This window comes from Herpailurus yagouaroundi, unplaced genomic scaffold (genome assembly GCF_014898765.1).
Source record: "Herpailurus yagouaroundi ecotype Mexico unplaced genomic scaffold, PumYag 162, whole genome shotgun sequence".
Lineage (NCBI taxonomy): Eukaryota > Metazoa > Chordata > Mammalia > Carnivora > Felidae > Herpailurus > Herpailurus yagouaroundi.
Window position 1 is genome coordinate 46570965 of NW_024412403.1, and position 22416 is coordinate 46593380.

Consider the following 22416-nt stretch of genomic DNA (forward strand, 5'->3'; position numbering starts at 1 on the left):
TCCAGGTATAAGCTCCTTGAGGGCACAAACAACACATTATTTACCCTTATATTTGCCCTTGTATCTCTTGTAGTACCTAGAGGTACACTTTGCATATAATGGTCCCTAAGTAAATATGTGATGAATTGGATTTGTGACTGCTAAGAAAGTGAGTTATAGATCTTTCTGTTGATGTTTCTTAAGGCTTACTTCTTCCACATTTACTCTTTCAGAATGTTGACAAACAAATTCTGAGGTGTAACCCGAGACCTGGGAAGGTAAGCATAAGTTTCTTATTAACTAAGATAAAATATGAAAAGTAAAGTTATGTTAGGGATGCCTGGCTGGCTCAGTCAGTTGGGCATGCGACTCTTGATCTCAGGGTCATGAGTTCAAGCCTCACATTGGGCACAGAGCTTACTTTAAAAACAAAAAAAAGGTTACTTTCAGATTTGGGGAGTTTAAAGTAAATACTTTTCACTGACTTTAAAAGGGATTATTTTACTCAAAGATGTAGCATCTATACTAATCATCTTTTATGTATTTAGGATATTTTCTACATTCTAGGATATTTTGGAATTTTAAATGCATTCTTAACAATTAGTTTTTGTGCCTGCTTTCTGTATATTGCAGATGGTTATCTATGATCTCCATGGAAGTAAATACAAGCAGGAGATCTACTGTAATATTCCCGATGCTACATCATGGTCCTTTCCGAATGGGATACTGATAAAAGTTGTAAGGGGCTGGTAAGAAATCTCTTAAAATTTGGTAGCATTTTCCCCCCAACTAAGTGTGTTTTCTTACTCTTTATGCTTTTTGTATTTTTTATTAAAGTCACATTCCCTTTCCTCTGGTTTTTGACAGAATATTTTGAAACATAATTAGTGTCTTATAATTTAATAGTTCTTTTTATGTACTGTGCCAGAAAATACTGGCTGTTTTTAGTGCTTAAAGCCAATGGGCCATAAGTAGCAAGACCTAATATATATATTATATGCAATTAATACCATTCTGAAACTACATTAGTAGCAGGATGGATTTGGCAAGTTGAGTTGAAGGCATCAGCTAAATGAAGCATAGCTTTGAAAGCGAGTTCACAAGTTGTGGGATGCTAAGGAATGTGAAGGCCACATACTTAAAGTCATTTGTCTAGCTGACATGGTCAAGAAGTGAAGGATTCTTTGTGTGGTGTAAAAATGAGGGGAAACCTCATGTGTTATGGACCATTTCCCTTGCATATGCTGCAGCCAAAATTTCTTTGTCCAGTCTCAGTTACCCACTGGTCAGTACTCATGAAGTAAGTGGTATGGTATAGTGTTGTCTTCATGCAATAAAATGGGACACCTGTGCTCCCATTTTATTTAAGAATTGGAATTGTTAAGCTATTGTTTTTGATAGAAATATATAGCTTTGTTTATATACCATCTAGAAAGTATACGTGCATTTATGCATACATAAATATAGGTGTAGATTATGTTTGGGAATATTTCCAAATTGCGTGCACTTTTATTCTTATGCCTATGTCTATACTTAAATTAGCATATGTCATTGTTTCAAAAATAGGTTTATATACCAATTGTGGAAAATAGCTCAGGTTTTGAAAGTTAAGTAGGTACAATAGTCTGTGGACTTACTAAGTATCATGTTTTATGCCTCATTTCTTAGAAAATTAGTTATAACCGATCATGCTTTTATATTTGTTCAGCTGGATTTTATATGAGAAGCCACATTTCCAGGGTCAGAAATGTGTGTTGGAAGAAGGGGAAAAGGTGTTAAATCGTGACTGGATCCTTCAGAACAGAAAACATCCACCAAGAGACTTTGTATTGGGTTCTATCAAACGTGTCTTAAAGGTGACACAACCTTTTGTTTTGTTTTGTTTTTCCTGTTTTTTTATTTTCTTTTGTCAAGTAGTAAAGCTGTACGTTGGTCTAGCGATGTTTAAAAGCAGTTGCTAATATCCGTGCTAATTTTACCAGTCTTCATTATTTTGATGATAATCTTTTGAATTTATGCATATAAAGTGTTACAGTGAGTGATAATTGAAAATGTTGCCTGTAATCTGGCCCATAAAATGAATTGGTGCATGATACATATATATATGTGTGTATGTATATGTGCATACATATATATATATATATATTTTTTTTTCTTTTTAATGTTTATTTTTGAGAGACAGGGAGAGAGAGAGAGCAATCGAGAGAGCACGAGCTAGGGAGGGGAAGAGAGAGAGACACACAGAATCCAAAGCAGGTTCTAGGCTCTGAACTGTCAGTACAGAGCCTGATGCAGAGCTCAAATTCAAGAGCCATGAGATAATGACCTGAACTGAAGTTGGACGCTTAACCGACTGGGCAACCCAGGTGCCCCCATACATATATTTTTAATAGTAGTAGGAATACATCATCCAGGAGTCTTTAGGAAAAGAGCCGATATTTCCAAATATCTTTTTTTTTAGTATAGATCTCTACCCCTGAGTGTAGGAGTGTGTGTGTGAGTGTGTGCATATGAGTGTTTAGGAAATCAGAGAAGGAAGAGTGGAGAGAGGAAGGTAAGGTGTGTTCCTCTTTTATTTTCTGTTTAGAAAATACTATTTAATACTCACATGAGGAAGGTCTCCCAGTATAATAAAACATTTTGTGTTGGTTTAGAGGAGAGGCGAATTAGTGGTTAGGAGAGATCTCAGATAAGGACAGATTTATTTCTCCAGGGCATTCTTAAGAGTTCCTTCAGCATTAAAATAGTGCATGATTTATTACAATCATATGACAGTCATGAATATATATATATATATATATATATATTTCAAGTTACAGAGATTTTGTTTATGTGCTTAAAAATGTAAATTCAGGTGGATCCTATAATAGTGATTTGGGTCAATGTTACTAAACTCTTGATAGCTGCAAATGGCATACAGAGGAAGGAAACATAGCTTCCAGAAAAAAGTCTCCATGAAAGGGGTATCTGCAAAAATTTTATGTGAGTTAATACTCCCTGGAAAACTGCAAACAAGCCTGTATCTTCACAAATACCTGTTTTGCTTTTGGATCCGATACTGTGATGAACACGGGAAATGGAAATACAAGTGAGATATGATCTCATGCTTGAGATTGCTGCAAGTCTAGGGGAGGGACATCTGAGTCACGTAAGCATATGAATTGAGAATGCTCTGCAGGGCCCTCAGGATGCACAAAGAAGAGGTACTCCCCTGGAGGAGGTGGCACCTGATTGGAATCCTGAGAGAGTAAAGCAGTGGGCGGGTGGAGATGTGAGGAAGTCCTTGGCAGAGCCACTTGTGTTAAATAAGGATGTGAATGTTGGTACCACAAGGAGATTGACGGCTGCAGCATCCAGGGTGTTTGTTTGCACTGAAAACCTTAACTGCAAGCAGGTCAGCTCAGCAAGTGGCATCTGAGTGCTCATTTAATTAGCTAACTCACTAGAAATTGATTGAAATGAATAGTGTGTAGGTATAATCTTCTAAGATTTAAATACCTTCAGGTGTGTGTGTGTGAGAGAGAGAGAGAGAGAGAGAGAGAGAATGTCAGGCATCCTGCCAAGCCTAGTGGAGAAAAAAAGGTAAGTTGTTGAAAACAGCAGCCTTCTCACCACAAAACAAACCACAATAAAATCAAGCAAAAAACTCAGTTCTGTTGAATATGGATATATAAATGTGTATTTGCGCATCCACCATTTGCTTAGATTATATTAAGAGAAAGAGTAAGTGATGCTTGCATTTCTTCCTTCTTCGAGTGCTTGGAGCCTTTTTTTAAATTTTATTTTTAATGTTTATTTTTTAATAAAATTTAATAAAATTAATAAAAATTTATTTTTTAAATTTTATTTTTGGGCGCCTGGGTGGCGCAGTCGGTTAAGCGTCCGACTTCAGCCAGGTCACGATCTCGCGTTCCGTGAGTTCGAGCCCCGCGTCGGGCTCTGGGCTGATGGCTCAGAGCCTGGAGCCTGTTTCCGATTCTGTGTCTCCCTCTCTCTCTGCCCCTCCCCCGTTCATCCTCTGTCTCTCTCTGTCCCAAAAATCAATAAACGTTGAAAAAAAAAATTAAAAAAAATTTTTTTTTTATTTTTAATGTTTATTGATTTTTGAGAGAGAGAGAGAGAGAGAGAGACAGAGTGCAAGCAGAAGAGGGGCAGAGAGAGAGGGAGACACAGAATCTGAAGCAGACTCTAGGTTTCGAGCTGTCAGCACTGAGCCCAACAAGGGACACGAACCCACGAACCTCGAGACCATGACCTGAGCCAAAGTCAGACGCTCAACTGACCAAGACACCCAGGAGCCCCTGGAGTCATGTTTTAAATTGCAGTGTTAGTGCACTCATGTCTTGAACAGACTAGCACCTTTCAATGAGGAAGGAAAATAAAACTATTGAGCATTAAATGGAAAAGGCATTAGCATTGTTCTAAATATTTTACAAAATAAGAATCAGGCATCAAACTGCTTCCTTTCTCCAACCTTGTCAAAATCTTGCCTATTGATAGCTTCATTGTCATGGGGATTGTTACCATTCCAGATTCACCTAGGCTTAAGCCTAGTACTAACTTTATCTTATTTCGTTCTCTTTTATTTGCTCTAATCTGAGCAGTCAAAACTTGTGTTCTTTAAAGGTAATACTTCATGATGTCTTCACTTCGCTATGAATAGATGCAAAGGACACCATCAGTTATCAGCAGGTGTAGGTTCTGCTCAAAGTCATCTTTGCTCCCAGAAATAATTAGGAGTGAGGTAGCATTGCAAATATTAGAAATTAATATTGCAAGTTACTGTTTACTGTGCATTTAATATTTTTTTAAAGGAATAACATTTTTCTTGATCAGAAGTTACTTTGGTTTTGTCCTCACTAATTTACTGAGAAGAGAGAGATCAGATGTTAGATCAGGTACTGATGGTATTTTATGTGAGGTGGAGTCAGTTAGATTTCCTTATTGTTTTTGTTAACTGTAATCCATTCCTACCCTGTTTCTCTCCTATAGTTTTGTCTCCATTCCTACAGAATGCTTTAATAGTCTAAGCTTGCAAATTTCATCAAAAGTATATCATGAGTAGAAAAGTTGGGGCGGGGGGGAAGCCATACAAACTTTACTAAGAATAAACTGTTCATTGTCACTAGATTACTAGAAAGTACCCTTCAGTTGTTAGTGTTACTGCCTCCATCCATCAAGAATTGTGCAAGTCTTGCAAGAGACCTTATTTCTGTGAGAATAGCCCCCATAAAGAAGGTGAAACTTAACTATTGAAATCTTTTTCATTTAACTAGAGAAAAACCTGGTCCTCTGGCAAAGAGAGTTGAGAACGTAAGCGTTCTTTTTGTTTATTTTCCATTTTTTAGTCATCATCACACTTTTTCCATTATGCTGTTTCCTTCTTTGTTGTGGTGGACTCAAGTGCCTTGTAGCTTTTTCCCTTTTAAAGTACACCACCCAAGCATTGTTTGTATAACACAATGCAGAGGAAACTTATTTGTGTGAGACACTTAGTTATGTATTCTGTTACTGTACCTTATGTCCCTAGGGGAACATTAATAGGGCAGCATTTCAAATAATGTTAATAGAACTCTATTATTAATAGCAAACAAAAACTTTGAAGATTGACAGGTGACTGTTGTGGACATTTCTGGCTATTTTTTGAAATGAAATTTGAGGTGTGCCTGGGTGGCTCAGTCAGTTGAGTATCCAACTCTTGATTTCACCCCAGGTCATGATCCCAGGGCCATGGAATCAAGCCCTGCATTGGGCTCCACACTGAGTGAAGGCCTCCTCATGGCTTTGTTTTTGCTTCTGAGAAGGAAGGCTTAAAGACTTTTGGCACTCTCCCTCTCCCCCGCTTCCCTTCTGCCCCTTCTCCCCTGCTCACTCTCTCCCTCTCAAAAAAAAGTAAAATGAAATTTCAAAAAATAATTTTATACTTCAAAGGATATTTTAGGTTATGCTTCTTTATTGCATTTCAGAACTAGCTTTCTGAAAATAAGATGTATTAATGTACTTGTGCATATTGATAAGAATGATTAATAATAAAACTCAGTTTGCAGAAAGGTTAAAAAATCAGAAAATTGGAGTTAAAAATTGCAAAACTAATTATAATAAAAAATATAATTTTCAGCCTGATAAATATCACCCCTGTTACTCACTTACCTGTTTCATTAAAGCATAATCACTTGAATTTCACAATGTCCTAGGTGAGAATTTTGCTACTGAAATTTTGAATTGTATAATTAAGCACTCATGATTACTGAGTTAGTGTGTTCAGACAGAAGCACATCTTTAATTTCAGAGGAGGGAAAAATAATTGTAGTTTTGATTCCCAAAGAAAAGATGAGGTCTTTTTTGACTTACAACCTGACGATTAGATGATTTTCATAAGTAAGAATACAGAAAATTTCCTGTTTAGTTGCCTTGGGGAAAACATTTATAAAACTTAGACCATATGAAAAAAGAGAGTGGGATTAGCATGGATACCAGTATGGCTGAAGAGTTGTATGGAGTTCCTGTGGGTTACTGGGTTGGTGCTGTGTTGTAGGAAGGCAAATACATGTAAATTTGATGTGCTTGGGTCTTGAGCCAAGGAGTGTCATGAGGAAAGCGGTGTTCTAACAAGCCTAGCTGTATATAATGTGGTTCATACCTGACTGGTGGAATAGGCCCATAATTGATGTCTTGGCCTTGATTAAAGTCCTTGACAGTGGGAATAGATAAGAGATACACGTTAAGGGAAATTTTAAAGGAAGGTTTGACAGGAGATGGTGGCAGTGAGTATGTGATGGAGTGTAGGGTCAAATTTTATAATGCCTTTCTTCTTCAAACCAACTTGTACTAAAGAAAATAAATAGAATCCCACAAGTAGGAAAACAGACTTCCTTTACCCTCACTTCTAATTCCTACTTTTGTCAATGTAAATTAGATAACACACTGAGAGAGTACTGTGCCTCTCTGTTATTTATTTTTTATATCCCCCATGAGATCAGCTTTTACTTAACTCCCTTCCTCCTCATGGCTTTGTTATGCTTCTGAGAAGGAAGGCTTAAAGACTTCTGGCACTCACATAGTTTGGTAACTAAACATTGATTGCTTAATAGAACAAGACTTTTAAAAACTACATAGGGCGTCCGACTCTTGGTTTTGGCTCTTATCCCATGGTTCGTGAGTTCGAGCCCCACATTGGGCTTCATGCTAACAGTATCGAGTCTGCTTGGGATTCTCTCTCTCCCTTTCTCCCTGCCCCTTCCTTGTTTGCTCTCTGTCTCTCTCAAAATAAGTAAATAAACTTAAAAACTATGAAAAAAAAATAAAAACCAAGCAAAAAAAAAAGTAATACTTTCTCAATTAATTTTTATAATTTTCATGTCATCAATGTAACTTCTTAGAATAATTCATTTTTAAAACTGGTAAAATGAAACAGTATTTCCTTTGTGCTGTTTTTGAGAAGAAATTCAACTGAACAATGAGAATAATTGTAATTGCATGTCCAGGGTATTGAGAATGCTGGATTGTGTGTGTCTCCAGATGATTTCAAAGCCTTTTTTTTTTTTTTTTTCAGGATTGCAGCATTCCAGAGATAGAACTTTGCCCACAGTCTGACCCAGAATATTGTCCTATCCATATACAGCGAGCCATCCCCAATTTGGAAGAGCTGAATATCCCTAAATCTGTGTCCTTCACTGTGAAGTCAGGAGTGTATGTATCAGTTTCTTTTTATTACAGTGATTGATGGCCACCAAAGTTAACTTTTTATTTCATATTTTAGTAGGTGACATACATTTCTGTGAGGTTTTAGTTTATGCTCCTGGATACTCAAGAAAGACTATTGAGGGGATTTGAACAGATTTTGTCTTCCTTTGGATCTAGTTAAGTCTTTGACGTAGAACTCCTAGGAACAGATGGAGATTCTCAGACATAGTTCTTGATAGATTCATCCATCATCTTTTCACCCACCAAATTTTGAGATTGAGAAATAAAAACATGTCCCTGACCTAAAAATCTGGAGTTTGAACTATTTCAAGAGTGTCTCAGTGCCAGTAGTTATTGAGTGCCTCCACAGGGCTGGACCCATGGTGCTTTTTTGTTTATTACTATTCCTGCAAGGCAGGTGGAGATATTCATTTTATAAATGAGGAAATTATATTATTTGTCTCAGGCTACCAGCTGGTGGGCATGGGTCTGATGCCAAACCTTTCTGATTCTGAAGGTATCTTTCAGACTGCCGGTGCTACTTTGAGCCTGAATTTATTTATTTGTTTTTAAATTTTTTTAGTGTTTTTATTTATTTTGAGAGACAGAGTGAGAGTGGGGTAGGGGCAGAGAGAGAGGGAGACACATAATCTGAAGCGGGCTCTAGACTCTGAGCTGTCAGCACAGAACCTGACGTGGGGCTTGAACCCACAAACCGTGACCTGAACCGAAGTTGGATGCGTAATTGGCTGAGCCACCCAGGCACACCAAACCCTGAGTTTAGTTTCCAGATGAGCTCATAGTTTCCAGATGAGTTCGAATGACAATTCTGTGATACCAATTCAACACAGGTTCCTTTTCTGTCTTTCACTCTTTTCATCTGCTCTGATGATGGTTGATGTAGAAGTTGGGGGTCACTGTAGGACATCTTTCTTCATGTCTCCCAACCGTAGATTAAAACTCTTGGGCAGACCCAGTAATTGACCCTGTCCATGAGATGTCTGTGCCTATCAAGTTTAGGTAGAAGGTAGTGGGTCTTTTGGGAATCTCATGTCAAATGCTGTTCCTGAGGCAGGCAAATGAACTGATTATTGATTCTAAAAATGTGGGTCAAAGATGTAAAATGCCTTAAATGAAAAAAAAAAAAAATGTAAAATGCCTTGTAGAATCCCACCTCTGGTTGCCCCACTTTAAAAAAAGAAAACAGTAGAATGTTTTTTTTTTTCCAATTCTGCTTGAATCAAAGGTGTCACACCTTTTAAATATTGGAAAATTCTAAGAAAAGTAATGCTTACTGCTTGGAAAACATATAATAAATAGACTGATAAGACAGTGTTTGAATGTTGAGTACTTAATAACACATTAATTCTTGTTATATGCTCTCTAGTGAACTCATTTCGAATATGTTTTACTAGTTGTAATTTTGCCACAAAGGTTTTTTTGTTTTGGGTTTTTGCCTTTTTTTTTTTTTTTTTTTTGATAGGCCTTTTTACTTTTAACTCTTACAAGACAATAGTATCCCTATTATACTTTAACCATTCATTTCTTATTTAGTTGGCTTGCCTACCCAGATATTAATTTTAAGGGACAAGCTACAGTTTTGGAGGAAGACCATGGACTCTTTGAGATTTCTGCAACAGAAATTAAATCATTGCATCCACTTCAGATGGTAAGCAAATTAAAAAGAAGCATTTTTCCCAAATGCACATGAGCCCAAAGTTAAATAGCTATGGTGATTGCTCATGCATCTCTATCTTGAGAAATGAGTATGTATACTACTGAATCAACAACCTATATGTTATTTTTCTGTTTCTTTATTATAGAGAATATCTGTGTGAAAACATTTTAATGCTTTCTAGAAGACAAATGTCTGAATTTACTTTATGTTAAGTTTATTACAGTGCATGCCATTTCCTTATAAGTACCATTGAACAAAAATTTTGAATAAAGTTCTGAATTTTTTTTGATGCTTATTAGAAAACCACTTACAGTAAATTATGCTTTTCCATTGCAGTAATGAATGATGAGCACAGCATTAATAATAAATAGATCTGTCAGTGGTTGCTCTCTTAAAGATAATAAGTGCATGCAGTATTTATTTTTGTTGCAAACATTTTTATTTGAGGGCAGACTCTTCAATTAAATGTGAGGTGAGTGATAAACCATTCTTGGTTGCTCTGTACTTTTTAAAAAATAAAAACCAAGAAAACCTACAAAATTTTAAAAATACCACAATGTGGAGTAGCATTAAAAACAGGAAATTCTAGAATTAGTTTTTGTGAAGGGGTTAACATTTCATGCTCTGCAACCTTGATGTCACAAAGACTGTAAGTATGATAAAAAGTGTTTATAGGACTTGGAAGGGGAAGCACTCTAATTTAGAAAGCCCGAGCAGTTGTCATGAGGAAATGTGTCAGTGGTTTGGAAATCTACTCTGCCAAAGGAGATTTTTTATTTATTTATTTTTTTTTTTTTTTTTAATTTTTTTTCAACGTTTATTTATTTTTGGGACAGAGAGAGACAGAGCATGAACAGGGGAGGGGCAGAGAGAGAGAGGGAGACACAGAATCGGAAACAGGCTCCAGGCTCTGAGCCATCAGCCCAGAGCCCGACGCGGGGCTCGAACTCACGGACCGCGAGATCGTGACCTGGCTGAAGTCGGACGCTTAACCGACTGCGCCACCCAGGCGCCCCGAGGAGATTTTTTAAATCTAGCAATTCCACTCTATTTCTTGGTACTCTCTGCAGTGGGATTAAATCTTTAATCAGTTGCATGTGCTTAAGGACTAAAAAGCTCAGTTTCCTTCCTCATACTGGTTGTAATCTGGAATGTATATTTTGAAGAGTTCTTGTCCCATCTACATCGATGAGCAAATCTGAGTCTGTTTTGACTGCTATAGAGTTCTGTACCTAAATTTTAAAATTTACCACAACTTAAAGCTGACTGGTATGTAATCTTCACTAATCAGACGTTTGTATAACCTACATATGTCACTTAGTTACTTCCAGATATTCTAAGTCTTTAATATTAAAATTTCTTATCTTAAGGGTGGACTAAAAGTGGAAATGCCTATGAACCTAAAGGTAAGTCTTAAAACAAACTTTTATAGTTTTAGAATCAATCTTCACATATTTTGAACTATTAAAGTAAAAAAATGATGACTGGTATATTCTAATAATACTTGGTGGATGTTGGGAGTGGTGGGAAATGACTGCACAGAACAGTCACTGAGGACCCATGCTGTGATGGAGAGTGAGGTCAGTATGCAAGGATGGAGGTCTTGCTGACAACCTAGTCAGACCCAATGAGCAGCTACTACAGGGTGGAAAGGTGACAGGTGTGATTTTTGATTTGGTGGGGAGGGACTAGGGACGTGGCAGCGTGACATTCAAGCAGAGATATTGAGCAGTCTTTTGGGAGTGATGCTCAGAAAGGAGATCAGGGGTGATCAGAAGAAGCAGTAGGTAGCTCCTGTCAGATATCAGTTGGTAAGAATAAATAAGTACCTGAAGGGAACAGTAGAGACACCAGGATTAAGCCTATTTGGGGAAAGGAAGTGAAATTATAAAATGTGTGTGAAAAGAGAGCGGGGGGAAAAAAACCAGTGCAGTGATCAAAGATTCAGCCAGACCTCTGCTTAACTAGCGTATAGCACTTCCACAGGCAGGCATGGAAACAAAGATTCATCTATCTATCTCCTGTCCTGCAAAACAAGACACAGCTCCTCCAACCCTCCCATTTCTCACCTTTCTAACTTATGGAATTGACCACCATTCTCTTAATCACATAGGTGGAATCTTTTAAAAGTTAGTATCTGAGCATAGTATACCTTAGCTCTATGTTGGAGTCATGCATATCCAAGTTAAAAAAAAAATACTTATGATTGTATTCCACTCACAGAATATCATTTTGGTCTGGGGTGTAGTCAGAAGTTTTCAAATTCTACAGGTGATTGTGATAACATGCAGCTGAGGTTTCGAACCAGTGACCTGAAAGATACAAAATTAGCTGTGACAGTCTGAGTGACTCCTGTCTCAGTTTCTTCAGGTGTGACAGGCTGGACATTTGCAGTTTGACAGGTTGTAGAGGCATATGAATGAAATAGCTATCACACATGGTCACATTTTCAAGTTGTTATGTGTTAGTTGACAGCTTGCTCATCAAAGAATTACTGCTTCTTAGTTTGAATGTGTTCAGATGTAGAAAGTATTAAACCAAATAAAACTTCATCTCTTCAAATACATCACCCTGTGAAAATTAAATATGTGGAACACAGGAGCTGTACTACATGGTTTTTTTCAGTTTGTATAATCTTACAAATTTTTGAAAACAAGTTAGATAGAACTTGGTCAGTATGTTTTAGCATGGGGCCTTATTTTGCCAGTTGTATGCAACGTATGCCATTAGCCACAAGTAGGACCTGGTGATAGAACATAGATAGATTAGTACCATCATCACCATTATCATTTCCACATACTAAAGGCAGGCAGGTCATACTTGGGAAGTAAAGAGCACCAATATGGTGGAAGAGACCTTCCAAATTTAAAATAAATGAAACGCTAGAAATGGGTTTTCTACTATACTTACCTCCCCACCCATGTGAATCAATATAAAAAAAAAACAAACAAAAAGAAAACACCATAATTTTTTCAATCATTTCTTCTTATTAGGAAGTTTTATGTTTAAATTCAGGAATTTGCATATCTCTTTCTTACTAGTGACTGGCAGCCACCTTGTTATAAGAAGCAGCTGTTGTTTCTCAATCCAGTAGATAATTTATTATTATGTCCTAGAACCTCAAGAGTGTTTTTATTTATGTCTAATAGGGGAAAGTCAATAAATACAAGGTGGGCCTGTGTTAAATTCCAGGCAGAGAGCTAAAATTAGGTAATTTAAGAGTCAATTATAAGACAATTTACCCTGTCAGATGGTCGTAGGATTGGGGTAACCAGAACAGCGTAATCATGACAGAAACATATTATTAAGGTATCTTCATGGTAATAACCCACATAAATCCTTGTGAATATCAGTCAGTGTGCTACGTTGTAAATAAATATTAGTCAAAAAAATGGATGGTGTCCCTGTTCATGTTGGGATTTTTAGTCTCACTTAAGTAAATGAGTTTTGTACCTATTCTAAAATATGAGCATGTTAAGTAATTTTCTTTCATATCTTCCAGGTTATTATTTATGAAAAACCTCACTTCTGTGGACAGGCCAGAGAGTTTAGTGAACACATAGATTCTGTCCCTAAGTTCTTAAAAAATAACGGGGATTTTCATGGAATTGGATCAATTCGTGTCATCGGTGGAGTGTGAGTGTTATGTTTTCAATATTTCAATTAATAGTCTGTTTTTTGAAGATCACAGAAAATGTGCTAAGCAGAGCAAAAAGAATGTGCCTTAATCTAAAAATATGCATCTTTTCTGTAAGGTACTATAAAATAAAAAAATAGTTACTAATGGCTTTCCTGTGAACTCTTGATTGTATTAGAGATTTTGAGATAGATTGAATGTAGAAAATAGTTTCTAAAACTTAAACACTTGGTATTGCTAAACACAATATAGAAGATAAAAATTGCAAAATAAAATTTTGGGGGGGGGATGCCTCAGCGGCTCAGTCTGTTCCAGTGTCTGACTCTTGATTTGGACTCATCATGAACCCAGGGTTGTGGGATTGAGCCCCACATTTTGGGATTCTATCTCTCCCTTCGCCACGTTTGCGCACTTGCTTGTGCGCTCTCTCTCTCTCTCTCTCAGATAAAAGAAATTGATATATTTTTGTTTTACAAATTTTGAATATGAATGGAAGCCCCAATTTTGATTCTCTATTCTGTGGATCTTAGTTAACTTTCTGTGCTGAGGATCTTGCCAGTGAGTCCTTCATTAAAGAAGTAGCCTGGGTTGTAGGTTTCCCAAGTCAAGTATTTTTTACATCGGTTACCCTCTGGCATTATACTGTTTTTGAGGAAGCCCCCCAAAGAACCTCTAAGTATAAATCTAAGTGTAACCTAATCTCAGTCATCGGTTTATGGGGCAGGGACCCCAGAAAATCCATGACTGAACTGGTGGGATATGGGTTTGTATTTGTATCCTGGCAGATAAAATCAGAGCTTATTTGCCATTGTCAACTCAGTACTAGAATTCCTCCATGAACATTGTTGGTCTCTCTGTTGATATGATAGTTTATTTGGAATGTTGGTTCATTTTAAGTATCCATGTCTCATTATTTGCAGTAACATCATAAAACTTCTTCATGCTATTCTAGCAAGATTCTACTAAAATATTTATTCATAGAAGTTAAATGATGGGTCTTAGATCTCTCAAGGGTCTACATTTAGAGACTTAGACTTTGCAGTTTCTGGCTGTAAATCAAGTGATGGCCACACTAGCCAAAATGGAAACATAAGAGACTATGCCATATATTAGATATGTGGGACATATCCATAATTAGTCTGACATATTGGTAATCATTTAATTCTTTATCCTTCAATTAAAAAATTATTAGGCCCTTGAAAAACAAACACGTTTTGGATAAACAAATTTTTATTGTGTCATATTTATTTGCAGTCTTCTCTAATCTGTGAACACATATGCTTCTTGTTAACCCTGCTAAATATTATTGCCTTTTCTTCCCTTTGGAATCTGAATGTTTTTCCCATTACCTAGATTGTGATTTGCATTGTTTCCTGAGTTTTTTTGTAATTGTTCTATAAAAACTCTCAAGAAAACATTATGGCTTGTGATACAATATACACAAGTTTCATTTTTCATATGACAACTGTAGGAGTAAAATGTCATATCCCCATTTAAAACTGAACAGTTGATTTCACTGTTTTTCAGTGTTACTACCACTTTGCACTTTTGTTAACTGTTTATCTGCAGGTAGTAAGAACTCATCTCTGTCCCATCTTGAGGAATCTAGAGAAAGTGAGGTTGATGTTTTTTCGTTTTTCTCAGATAACATCTGTTTTTAAATATCCCAGATGGATATATAAACTGAATCTTAGACAAAACTTAATCTATTGTAAAAAAGCTGAGAAGATTTTTGAACTGTCATCATGTAATAATTTAGTAATCTGTCTTTAATATTTAGGTCTTCTATATCTTTTATTCTTTTTCCCATTCAGGTTTATTAAAAGCATGTTTTGAGTAGCCACATTTATATAAATGAAAGCCACATTTAGAATTTGAAAGTTTTGGGGACTCCTGGGTGGCTCAGTAGGTTAAGTGTCTGACTCTTGATTTTGCCTCAGGTCATGAACTCACGGTTCATTAGATCAACCCCTGCATCAAGCTTTGTGCTGACAGTGCAGACTCCCTGGGATTCTCTCCCTCTTTCTGTCCCTCCCCAACCCCACTCGCACACACCTCAGCTCACTCACTCACTCTCTGTGTCTCAAAAATAAACTCAAAAAAATTTTTGAAAGCTTTCTTGTGCAATTTATCTTCGCATAATAGTTTAAGAATAAAATAATGTTCTTGTACATATTACAAATTCACTAAGATATATAAAATATGTTTATCCCCATTCATGTGGACCCCCTCTTCCCTTGCCATACGCACACCTACATGCAGAAAATGAGAAGGTGTACATGATTGCTGAGCGACTGCTATTATTTTATGCCCTTTGGAAACAATTTTTTGGAGTAGTTTTTTAATTTTTTGAAAACAATAGTAGTCAGCCGTACCCAGCTTCATTTGTCAAGCCCCAGAATGCAGAAGTTCCCAACCCACGAGCCCAAAATAGTCATTCTGGAATCTTCTCCATTGGAGGGACTCCCATTGTAACACCACAGTGCCCCTCAAGGCAGATTTAAGCAGGCCATTGTGTGTTATGAATCATCCATGCCCACATTACATTCGTTAGCTACTGTGAATTATTCCATAAAAAGGTAAGTTTTGTGGAGGAGCTTAATGACCAGTGGTGTTTATCAGTGTCCTTTACTGACAGTTTTAGATGAGAAGTCAAGAAACCTGTGTCCACGGAGCATACTGTGTCACCGTGCTTCCTGTTCCCATTATCACCACTGATTAAATGGTGGGAACAAAATTGCCCACCCCTAAATTTTTACAGAAGCCTTCATATATGTGTGGGCCATCAGCGCTAATGCCAGCCCAGTTGCATTTCCTCTTTGTTAAAACCACCGGTAATGTGTTTTAGATCTGAAGCCTACTGAGAGGTTCTTTTGATTTAAACCCTAAAAAAATGTTTAATATAGTAATCATTCTCTGTGATTACAGAAGGGCTTTGTCAATAAAATAAGAATGGTTCTTTGAATCTCAGCATAGGTTTGTAACTTTTGTCATTGGCTATTTGTACTTTCCATTAATTGGCTGTCCCCCCCCCACCACCACCACCATATTGAGATACAGTATCATGTGATACCACAATTAGGAAGCTTTGCTCTGTTGTAATTCTACAATAGTTAACCTTTGTTGGGAAAAGCCAGCAAACTATAAAAGCTATTGATCCATGAAGCATACAGCATTTATCTGTCTTTATAAATGGTAACAAAACAATGTGTTGTTTTTTTAAAATATCGTGATAATACAACTAAGTGCTTTATTGGGATATTTTTTTTTTCTTTTTTCTTTTTTTTATTCATGGCTTAATTGGATATCCTTTGTATTTCTAGGTGGGTTGCCTATGAAAAAGAACATTTTAAAGGCCAGCAATTCTTGCTTGAAGAAGGAGATTTTGAAGACAGTAATGCCTGTGGAGCATTAAGTGGCCCCATCTTGTCTTTCCGTTTCTTACAAGCTGTGAGTTAGCTTTGTTATTCGTAATTTTCTGTTTTCTATCCATGAAAATCAGTCATGAGTTGTGATAAAACATGAGGTTATAAAATGTTTCTAATACCTGAGAGCATTACACTGAACCACTAATGTGGCTTGCCTGCTTTTCTTAACTTTATGATTATTATAGAATACTTATGTTTACTTTTCATCCATCAATCCCATAAGTACTTTTTGAGCACCTGTTTTGTGAGCTGTATTGTATCAGCTCACTGTACTGGAGATACAGTGGCCAGACACTCAGTCCTTGCTTTCGCAGAGCAGGCAGTCTACTAGAGAAAATAGCATTTATATAAGTGTTTGATATTATTTGGCTATGATTGGATTAAGCACAAAGTACTCAGGGTACCCAGAAAAAGGTCAGTTACTCCCACTTGGAAGTAGAGAGGAAAAGAAAACAGTTGAGTAAAATGTCTGATTCAAGAGTTAGCCAAGTGGAAAGGTTCCAGGACAGAGTGAATCAGAAAGGTAGGTGCTATTTTAGCAAGAGATTAACATTAAAAGGTAAGGATGCGAGCCACTGGTTCTCAGCTGGAGGTGATTTTACCCCTAGGGAGCATTTGACAGTGTTCGGAGACATTTTGGATTGTTGTGATTTGTGGAGGCCTAGATGGGGGCTGATACTGATAGCTACTCCATGGATGCCAGGGATACTGCCAAACCTCCGTAAGTCACAGGACAGCCCTCTCAAAACAAAGAGTCACCTGGTCTAAAATGTTAATAGTGCAGAGGTTGAGAAATCCTCTTATAAGTGAAACTGGGGTGTTTGGGAAATACAATTAAGTCAGGATATTAGGCAGAACTTTGGGAGAAATGAGGGCAAAAGCCAGATAATGAAGAGCCTTATACACATGTTGAGTCCAGATTATTATTTTTTTTCTTTATTTGACCTTGAGCCTCTGATGGATCTTATGCCCAGTGAGCAAGATTAGATTAGAAATTTAGAAAGATCTTTGTGGTGACTCTATCCAGAAATGGCTTGGGATGGAGGAGATAAGTCTGGACATTATAGAAGTCAAGGTCACAGAGAAGAGGAGATACATGTTAGAGAGTTCTGTAGGGATCAGTGTTTATCAAATGTTGCTTATTTTTCTGACCAGCTCTGGAGATTTTTAAGTATGTTCAGAGGAGCATGCTTTCTTTCAATTCAGGAGTTCTGCAGTCTCTTCCCAAAGTAACTTTACCCATATAAATACTAACTGTCTGCAATGACCTCTAAAGCCCTCTTTGAAGGAATTGATAATAAAGTGAAGGGTGTCCACATGAACTTTGAATGGGCACGAAGAGTTGCATGCTCTGGCCTTTTAGGTTTTTGTCTGTCTGGGCTATTCACCTGGTCAGGCAGGAGGAGCCAAGAAAGGGGGAAGCTGCACAGGAGCAAGGGAGCTTTTTTTGTGTTTCCCCATGAATGATCCTTGTTAGTAAGACCACGAGTTGGAAACCAGTTCTACCTAAAAGACCTATAAGACAGGCCACTGAAGATAATTGGGCACTGAGTTTCCTTGAGCAGTGGATAGATAACTATGAGGTACTTAGTCCACAATTCTATTATGCAAGGTCCATGCATTTTCTCTACTTAGCCATTCCTTTCTTGACCTCTAAAAAGGCAAGCAAGATGAAACAAGATAGAACCTTCATCCTTTTATTTTAGTTCTTCACAACCATATGCATTCAGGGAACTATGGGTCATGAGTCCAAGAATCTTCTGCTCTAGTGTTGAATAATTTTTAATATTTTTCCTCCTTATTTAAAAAGATAGCTGAATGGAAGCCTTGCTGTTCCTAGAAATGTTCAACAATGAATGTGGCATCTTCTCATGATGACTATGACTAAAACAAGCAAACAGAATAAAACCCCAAATCACTCATTGAAATCTCCCAATAATAGAAAATGTGAAAAGATATAAATACTATATATAGCCAAATAATAGGTATTTGGTATAGAAAGTATGATAATATACATTGGAAAAAACTGGTAGGAATTGGCATGTTGATTACTGCTGTATACAAAAGTTTGGGGTGTTTATGAAAATAACGACAGCTTTTATGTAAATAAATTCCCTTGACATAAAATCTTCTGTTCTCTTAAGATGTTTTTTTAACAATTAAAAGACTACTTGTTAGCTTATAAAGATATTATTATAATCTTGACATTTGTCAAGTTCTTATTAATGGCCTTACATGCATACTTGTACTGAATCTTCACAAAGACCTCAAGATAGACACTGTTACCATATTCATCTTATAGGAATGGAAACTAAGGGTCTCAGGTAGGAGTCATACAAAGTATAGAACTATTATTTGAGATCAAGTCTGTGTTACTGTAGAGCCCATGTCATATTTTCCTTTTTTTTTTTTAATTTTTGTTACAGAGTGATTACACTAAAAAAGTACCTTAACTTTGGAAAACTGGATTTCATTCAACCGAAAGCTTATTAGCATTTCATTTGTACCTAGAAATGTATGCTAACATTGCAGACCAGTACACATGTATAATAAATATTTACATGACTTTCAGACAGTTCATTCATAATTTAAATTTATGTTCACTAAAATATTTTCAGATGAAATACTTTGCATTCTTCAGACATAGCAGAGAGTTGGAAGAGTTTTGGGTTTTTTACTACTTTATTGAGACACTGTTGACATATAAAGAGCTGTACATATTTAACATCTACAACTCGATGAGTTTGCAGACATGTGTACACTGGGGAAACCATTGCCACCATCAAGACCAGACATACCCGTCTTCTCCCAAAGTTTCTTCCTGCTCCTTTATTATTATTTTTTTTTTCTTGTGATAAGCCATAAGATCTACTCTCTCTGAAAAATTTTAAATTTAAGACACAGTATTGTTAGACATAAGATTTAAAGCTCTCATGGTTGTCGTAACCTACATAGGTTAACAGGTAGATTTGACATGAGACATCTTTTCCCCATATAGATTTTCACGTGTCCCTAACCTGGGAAAGAATGATGCACTACATGTAAGATCTAAGTTAAAGTAATATAAAACAAAATAAAGAAGAAGATAGATAGAAAAGTTGCATAATGCAATACAGTTTTCTAATGTCCTGGCTTCAGAATGTAGAACACTGTGAATCTACTAAGGTCAAATTCTGGACATGTTCCTTAGGGATAATGTGATCTGTGTCTTGGAGTGCTTGGAGAAGACAAAAGGAAATATGTTTCTAATTCCAAATGAGGCAGTCAGATATACTGACTTTGAGTTAATTTCTTTTTTTATTTTTTCTTTTTTTTTTTTAAAGGAGAGGTCCAGAAGAATATAGGAGTATTTAGACTCCAGAGATTAAACAAGGAATTTTTATTCCTTGGCTTCCTCGATATTTTCCCCTCAGTTTTATACTAGCTTAACTTTTGGATTTGCTTTTGTTAGGATTTTCAGACCTGGGGCCTCTTTTCAGGTCTCTGAAACCAGGTGGTATGCAATGGGGAGACCATTATTTCTCCTAAATAAATGTATATACCAATTCTCCACTGGTGTCTCATAATACTTTGCCCACCAGGGGTTTTAGCACAAGAGCTCCAGGGCAGATCAGCTATGGGATTGTATGGAATTTAAAAACACCCAATTTACTAATCCTTAAAGACTTGTCTTTGGTCCCAAAGCATCTGTTCATTTTTTCTGAAAATGGGGATCTCTGGACCAGAGATACCAGAGTAAGCTATCCAGATTTTCCCTTGGATATAAGTGCTTTAAAAATATAAAATGGAGTACAAATTTTAGATCATTCCATCATTATTCATTCTTCTCAAACAATAGAGCTCCACTTTAATCTGTGTGACTTTCAAAATTATATAATTGCACCTGGCAAAGCAGGGATGCTAGTAACATAGAAATCTCATGATGCTTACTCTGGACATGACTCTTAAGTGCCTATTGCAATCTCCTCTTGAACAAGGCAGTTAGAAGTTGTGGGTTTGGGTTTTTGTAGTTTTTTGTGTGTTTTATATCACACTTCATACATGTATCCCCGGGAGATTTAGCCCAGGTGATTGGATTTGGGTTAGTTCGAGCTCTGCCCAGTAGGGACACCATATTGATGGTAACTGTCAACTAGATCAGATAATGTATATTTGGTAGATTTGAGTGAAGAATGCAGAGAGTGAAAAAAGGAAAGTGGCTCAGAAAGGTACTTAGAAAAAGATAGAAGGCAAAAGCTGTAAGGCAAGAAAAGCCTTGAGTAAACAAAAGCAGAAGATGGAAAGAGGAGAGTGATGCCACTTAAGAGGCTCCTGTGGCCCTTGGCCAGGTCTCTGAGAATAGCAGACAGAGTAGGAAGGACACAAACTCAATCCATATGAGGAAATTTGTTTGTGAATCCACAAGCATATGGCAGCAGTCAGCTCTTATACTTGACACTGGGTCCTGTGACAGTGGGTCCCTCTGCTCAGCTTCCAGGCTGCATTGTTGTTGCCTGCTTCCCAGTTCACTCTTGCACAGCCCACACGGTAGGATTTGTGCAAATCATTGCTCAAGTAAAGTACATAACATCATAACACAGTTATTTCTTAATGAAAGGTCACAAACACAGCATATGTACACATATCTGTATTTGTCTTTTTATGTCTTTGTCTCATTTTACTCCAATATAATGTGACCCATGGCGTTTCAGCTTATCCTTGTTCCCCTATTCCTGCAACCCTAACAGGGAGTAGAGAACAGTTGTAGGGGCAGAAGAAGTAAAAGCAGAGATGGAGCATTCCAGAGTTACCAGAGTAAGGGAGGAGAGGGCCATGTAATTAAGAACTGCTATAGACTCTCCTGGAGCTCTTGGGCCTGCTTGGTAAGTTACTGTTAGTACCAGTTTCTTGACCAGGACCCAGATGGGGCTCCTTTAGCTAATCCTCACATTGTATCCTCACAGCCACTTTGAGCTTGTTTTATACTTACAGGTTACAAGAAACAGGCATGTTCAGCTTCTTCGGGTGGTGAAAATTTGTGTTGTCAGTATAACCAGGATTGCTGGTGTGCCACCCAGTTGTGCATATTTCAGTTGAAAGGCTTGTCCTGGGGACTTTACGGCAAATCACTTATGGAACATTTAAAGGCTTCATTTTATATATTTGTGTGTGTGTGTGTATATATATATATATATATATATATATATATATATATATTAGTATATTTTTATACTTTTATATTTGTATCTGGAAAATGGTGGATCTTTCTCAAGATAGACATGTGTATGCATGTATATGCATGTATATTACATGTATATATATAAAATTAGGATTTAGGGGAGCTCAATGATAACAAGTACAGGTATTTTAAGGATAAAGTGTTATATTAATAAAAGAAGGGATGGTGGGGAGCCTGGGTGACTCAGTCGGTTAAGTTCTGACTTCGGCTCAGGTCATGATCTCACAGTTCGTGGGTTTGAGCCCCGCATCGGGCTCTGTGCTGACAGCTCAGAGCCTGGAGCCTGCTTTGGATCCTGTGTCTCCCTCTCTCTCTGTCCCTCCCCTGCTCGCGCTCTGTCTCTCTCTCAAAATAAATAAACATGAAAAAAGAAAAATTTTAAAAAGAAGGGATGGTGACAGTGATGTGAAATAAATTCACCCAACTCTCATTTTTATTTAAGAACCTTGTGAAGGTAATGAAAGTAACACATATTGTCAGGTTCCAAAGGTTTACTGTCAAGGAGGGATTAAAAACACAATTATGGGTTATGAATTATAATAAACATTTCAGGTAAAAAGCCTTTCTCTTTTATCCTGAAGTCTCAAATGAAATTTGATCCATTGATATGAAGTTTTTAATTCCTTGGAAGTTGAGAAGTAAGTAGTAAATGAGAGGGTTTTTTTAATGTATTTTCTTCTGATAGATGCTTTGGTTGTTTTTGACACTGTTTTGCTTATTCATGTAAGGTGAATGTTTATCCTCAAAATCTATTCTTAGATTAGATTTATAACGTATTAAAAGCAGGAGAAAA

The 22416-nt window shown here is 36.9% G+C and overlaps 1 protein-coding gene across 4 annotated transcripts in view; it reads left to right on the forward strand.

Moving 5' to 3' along the window:
* CRYBG3 (crystallin beta-gamma domain containing 3) overlaps positions 1-22416 on the forward strand; it is a 139836-nt gene that overhangs the window by 52802 nt on the left and 64618 nt on the right. For all 4 annotated transcript variants that reach the window (XM_040484264.1, XM_040484266.1, XM_040484267.1 and 1 more), the window contains 8 exons: positions 213-257; positions 613-728; positions 1688-1835; positions 7532-7668; positions 9217-9331; positions 10711-10746; positions 12843-12976; positions 16301-16427. In XM_040484264.1, coding sequence (XP_040340198.1) covers positions 213-257; positions 613-728; positions 1688-1835; positions 7532-7668; positions 9217-9331; positions 10711-10746; positions 12843-12976; positions 16301-16427 — 858 coding nt within the window. The remainder of the gene's footprint in view (positions 1-212; positions 258-612; positions 729-1687; positions 1836-7531; positions 7669-9216; positions 9332-10710; positions 10747-12842; positions 12977-16300; positions 16428-22416) is intronic.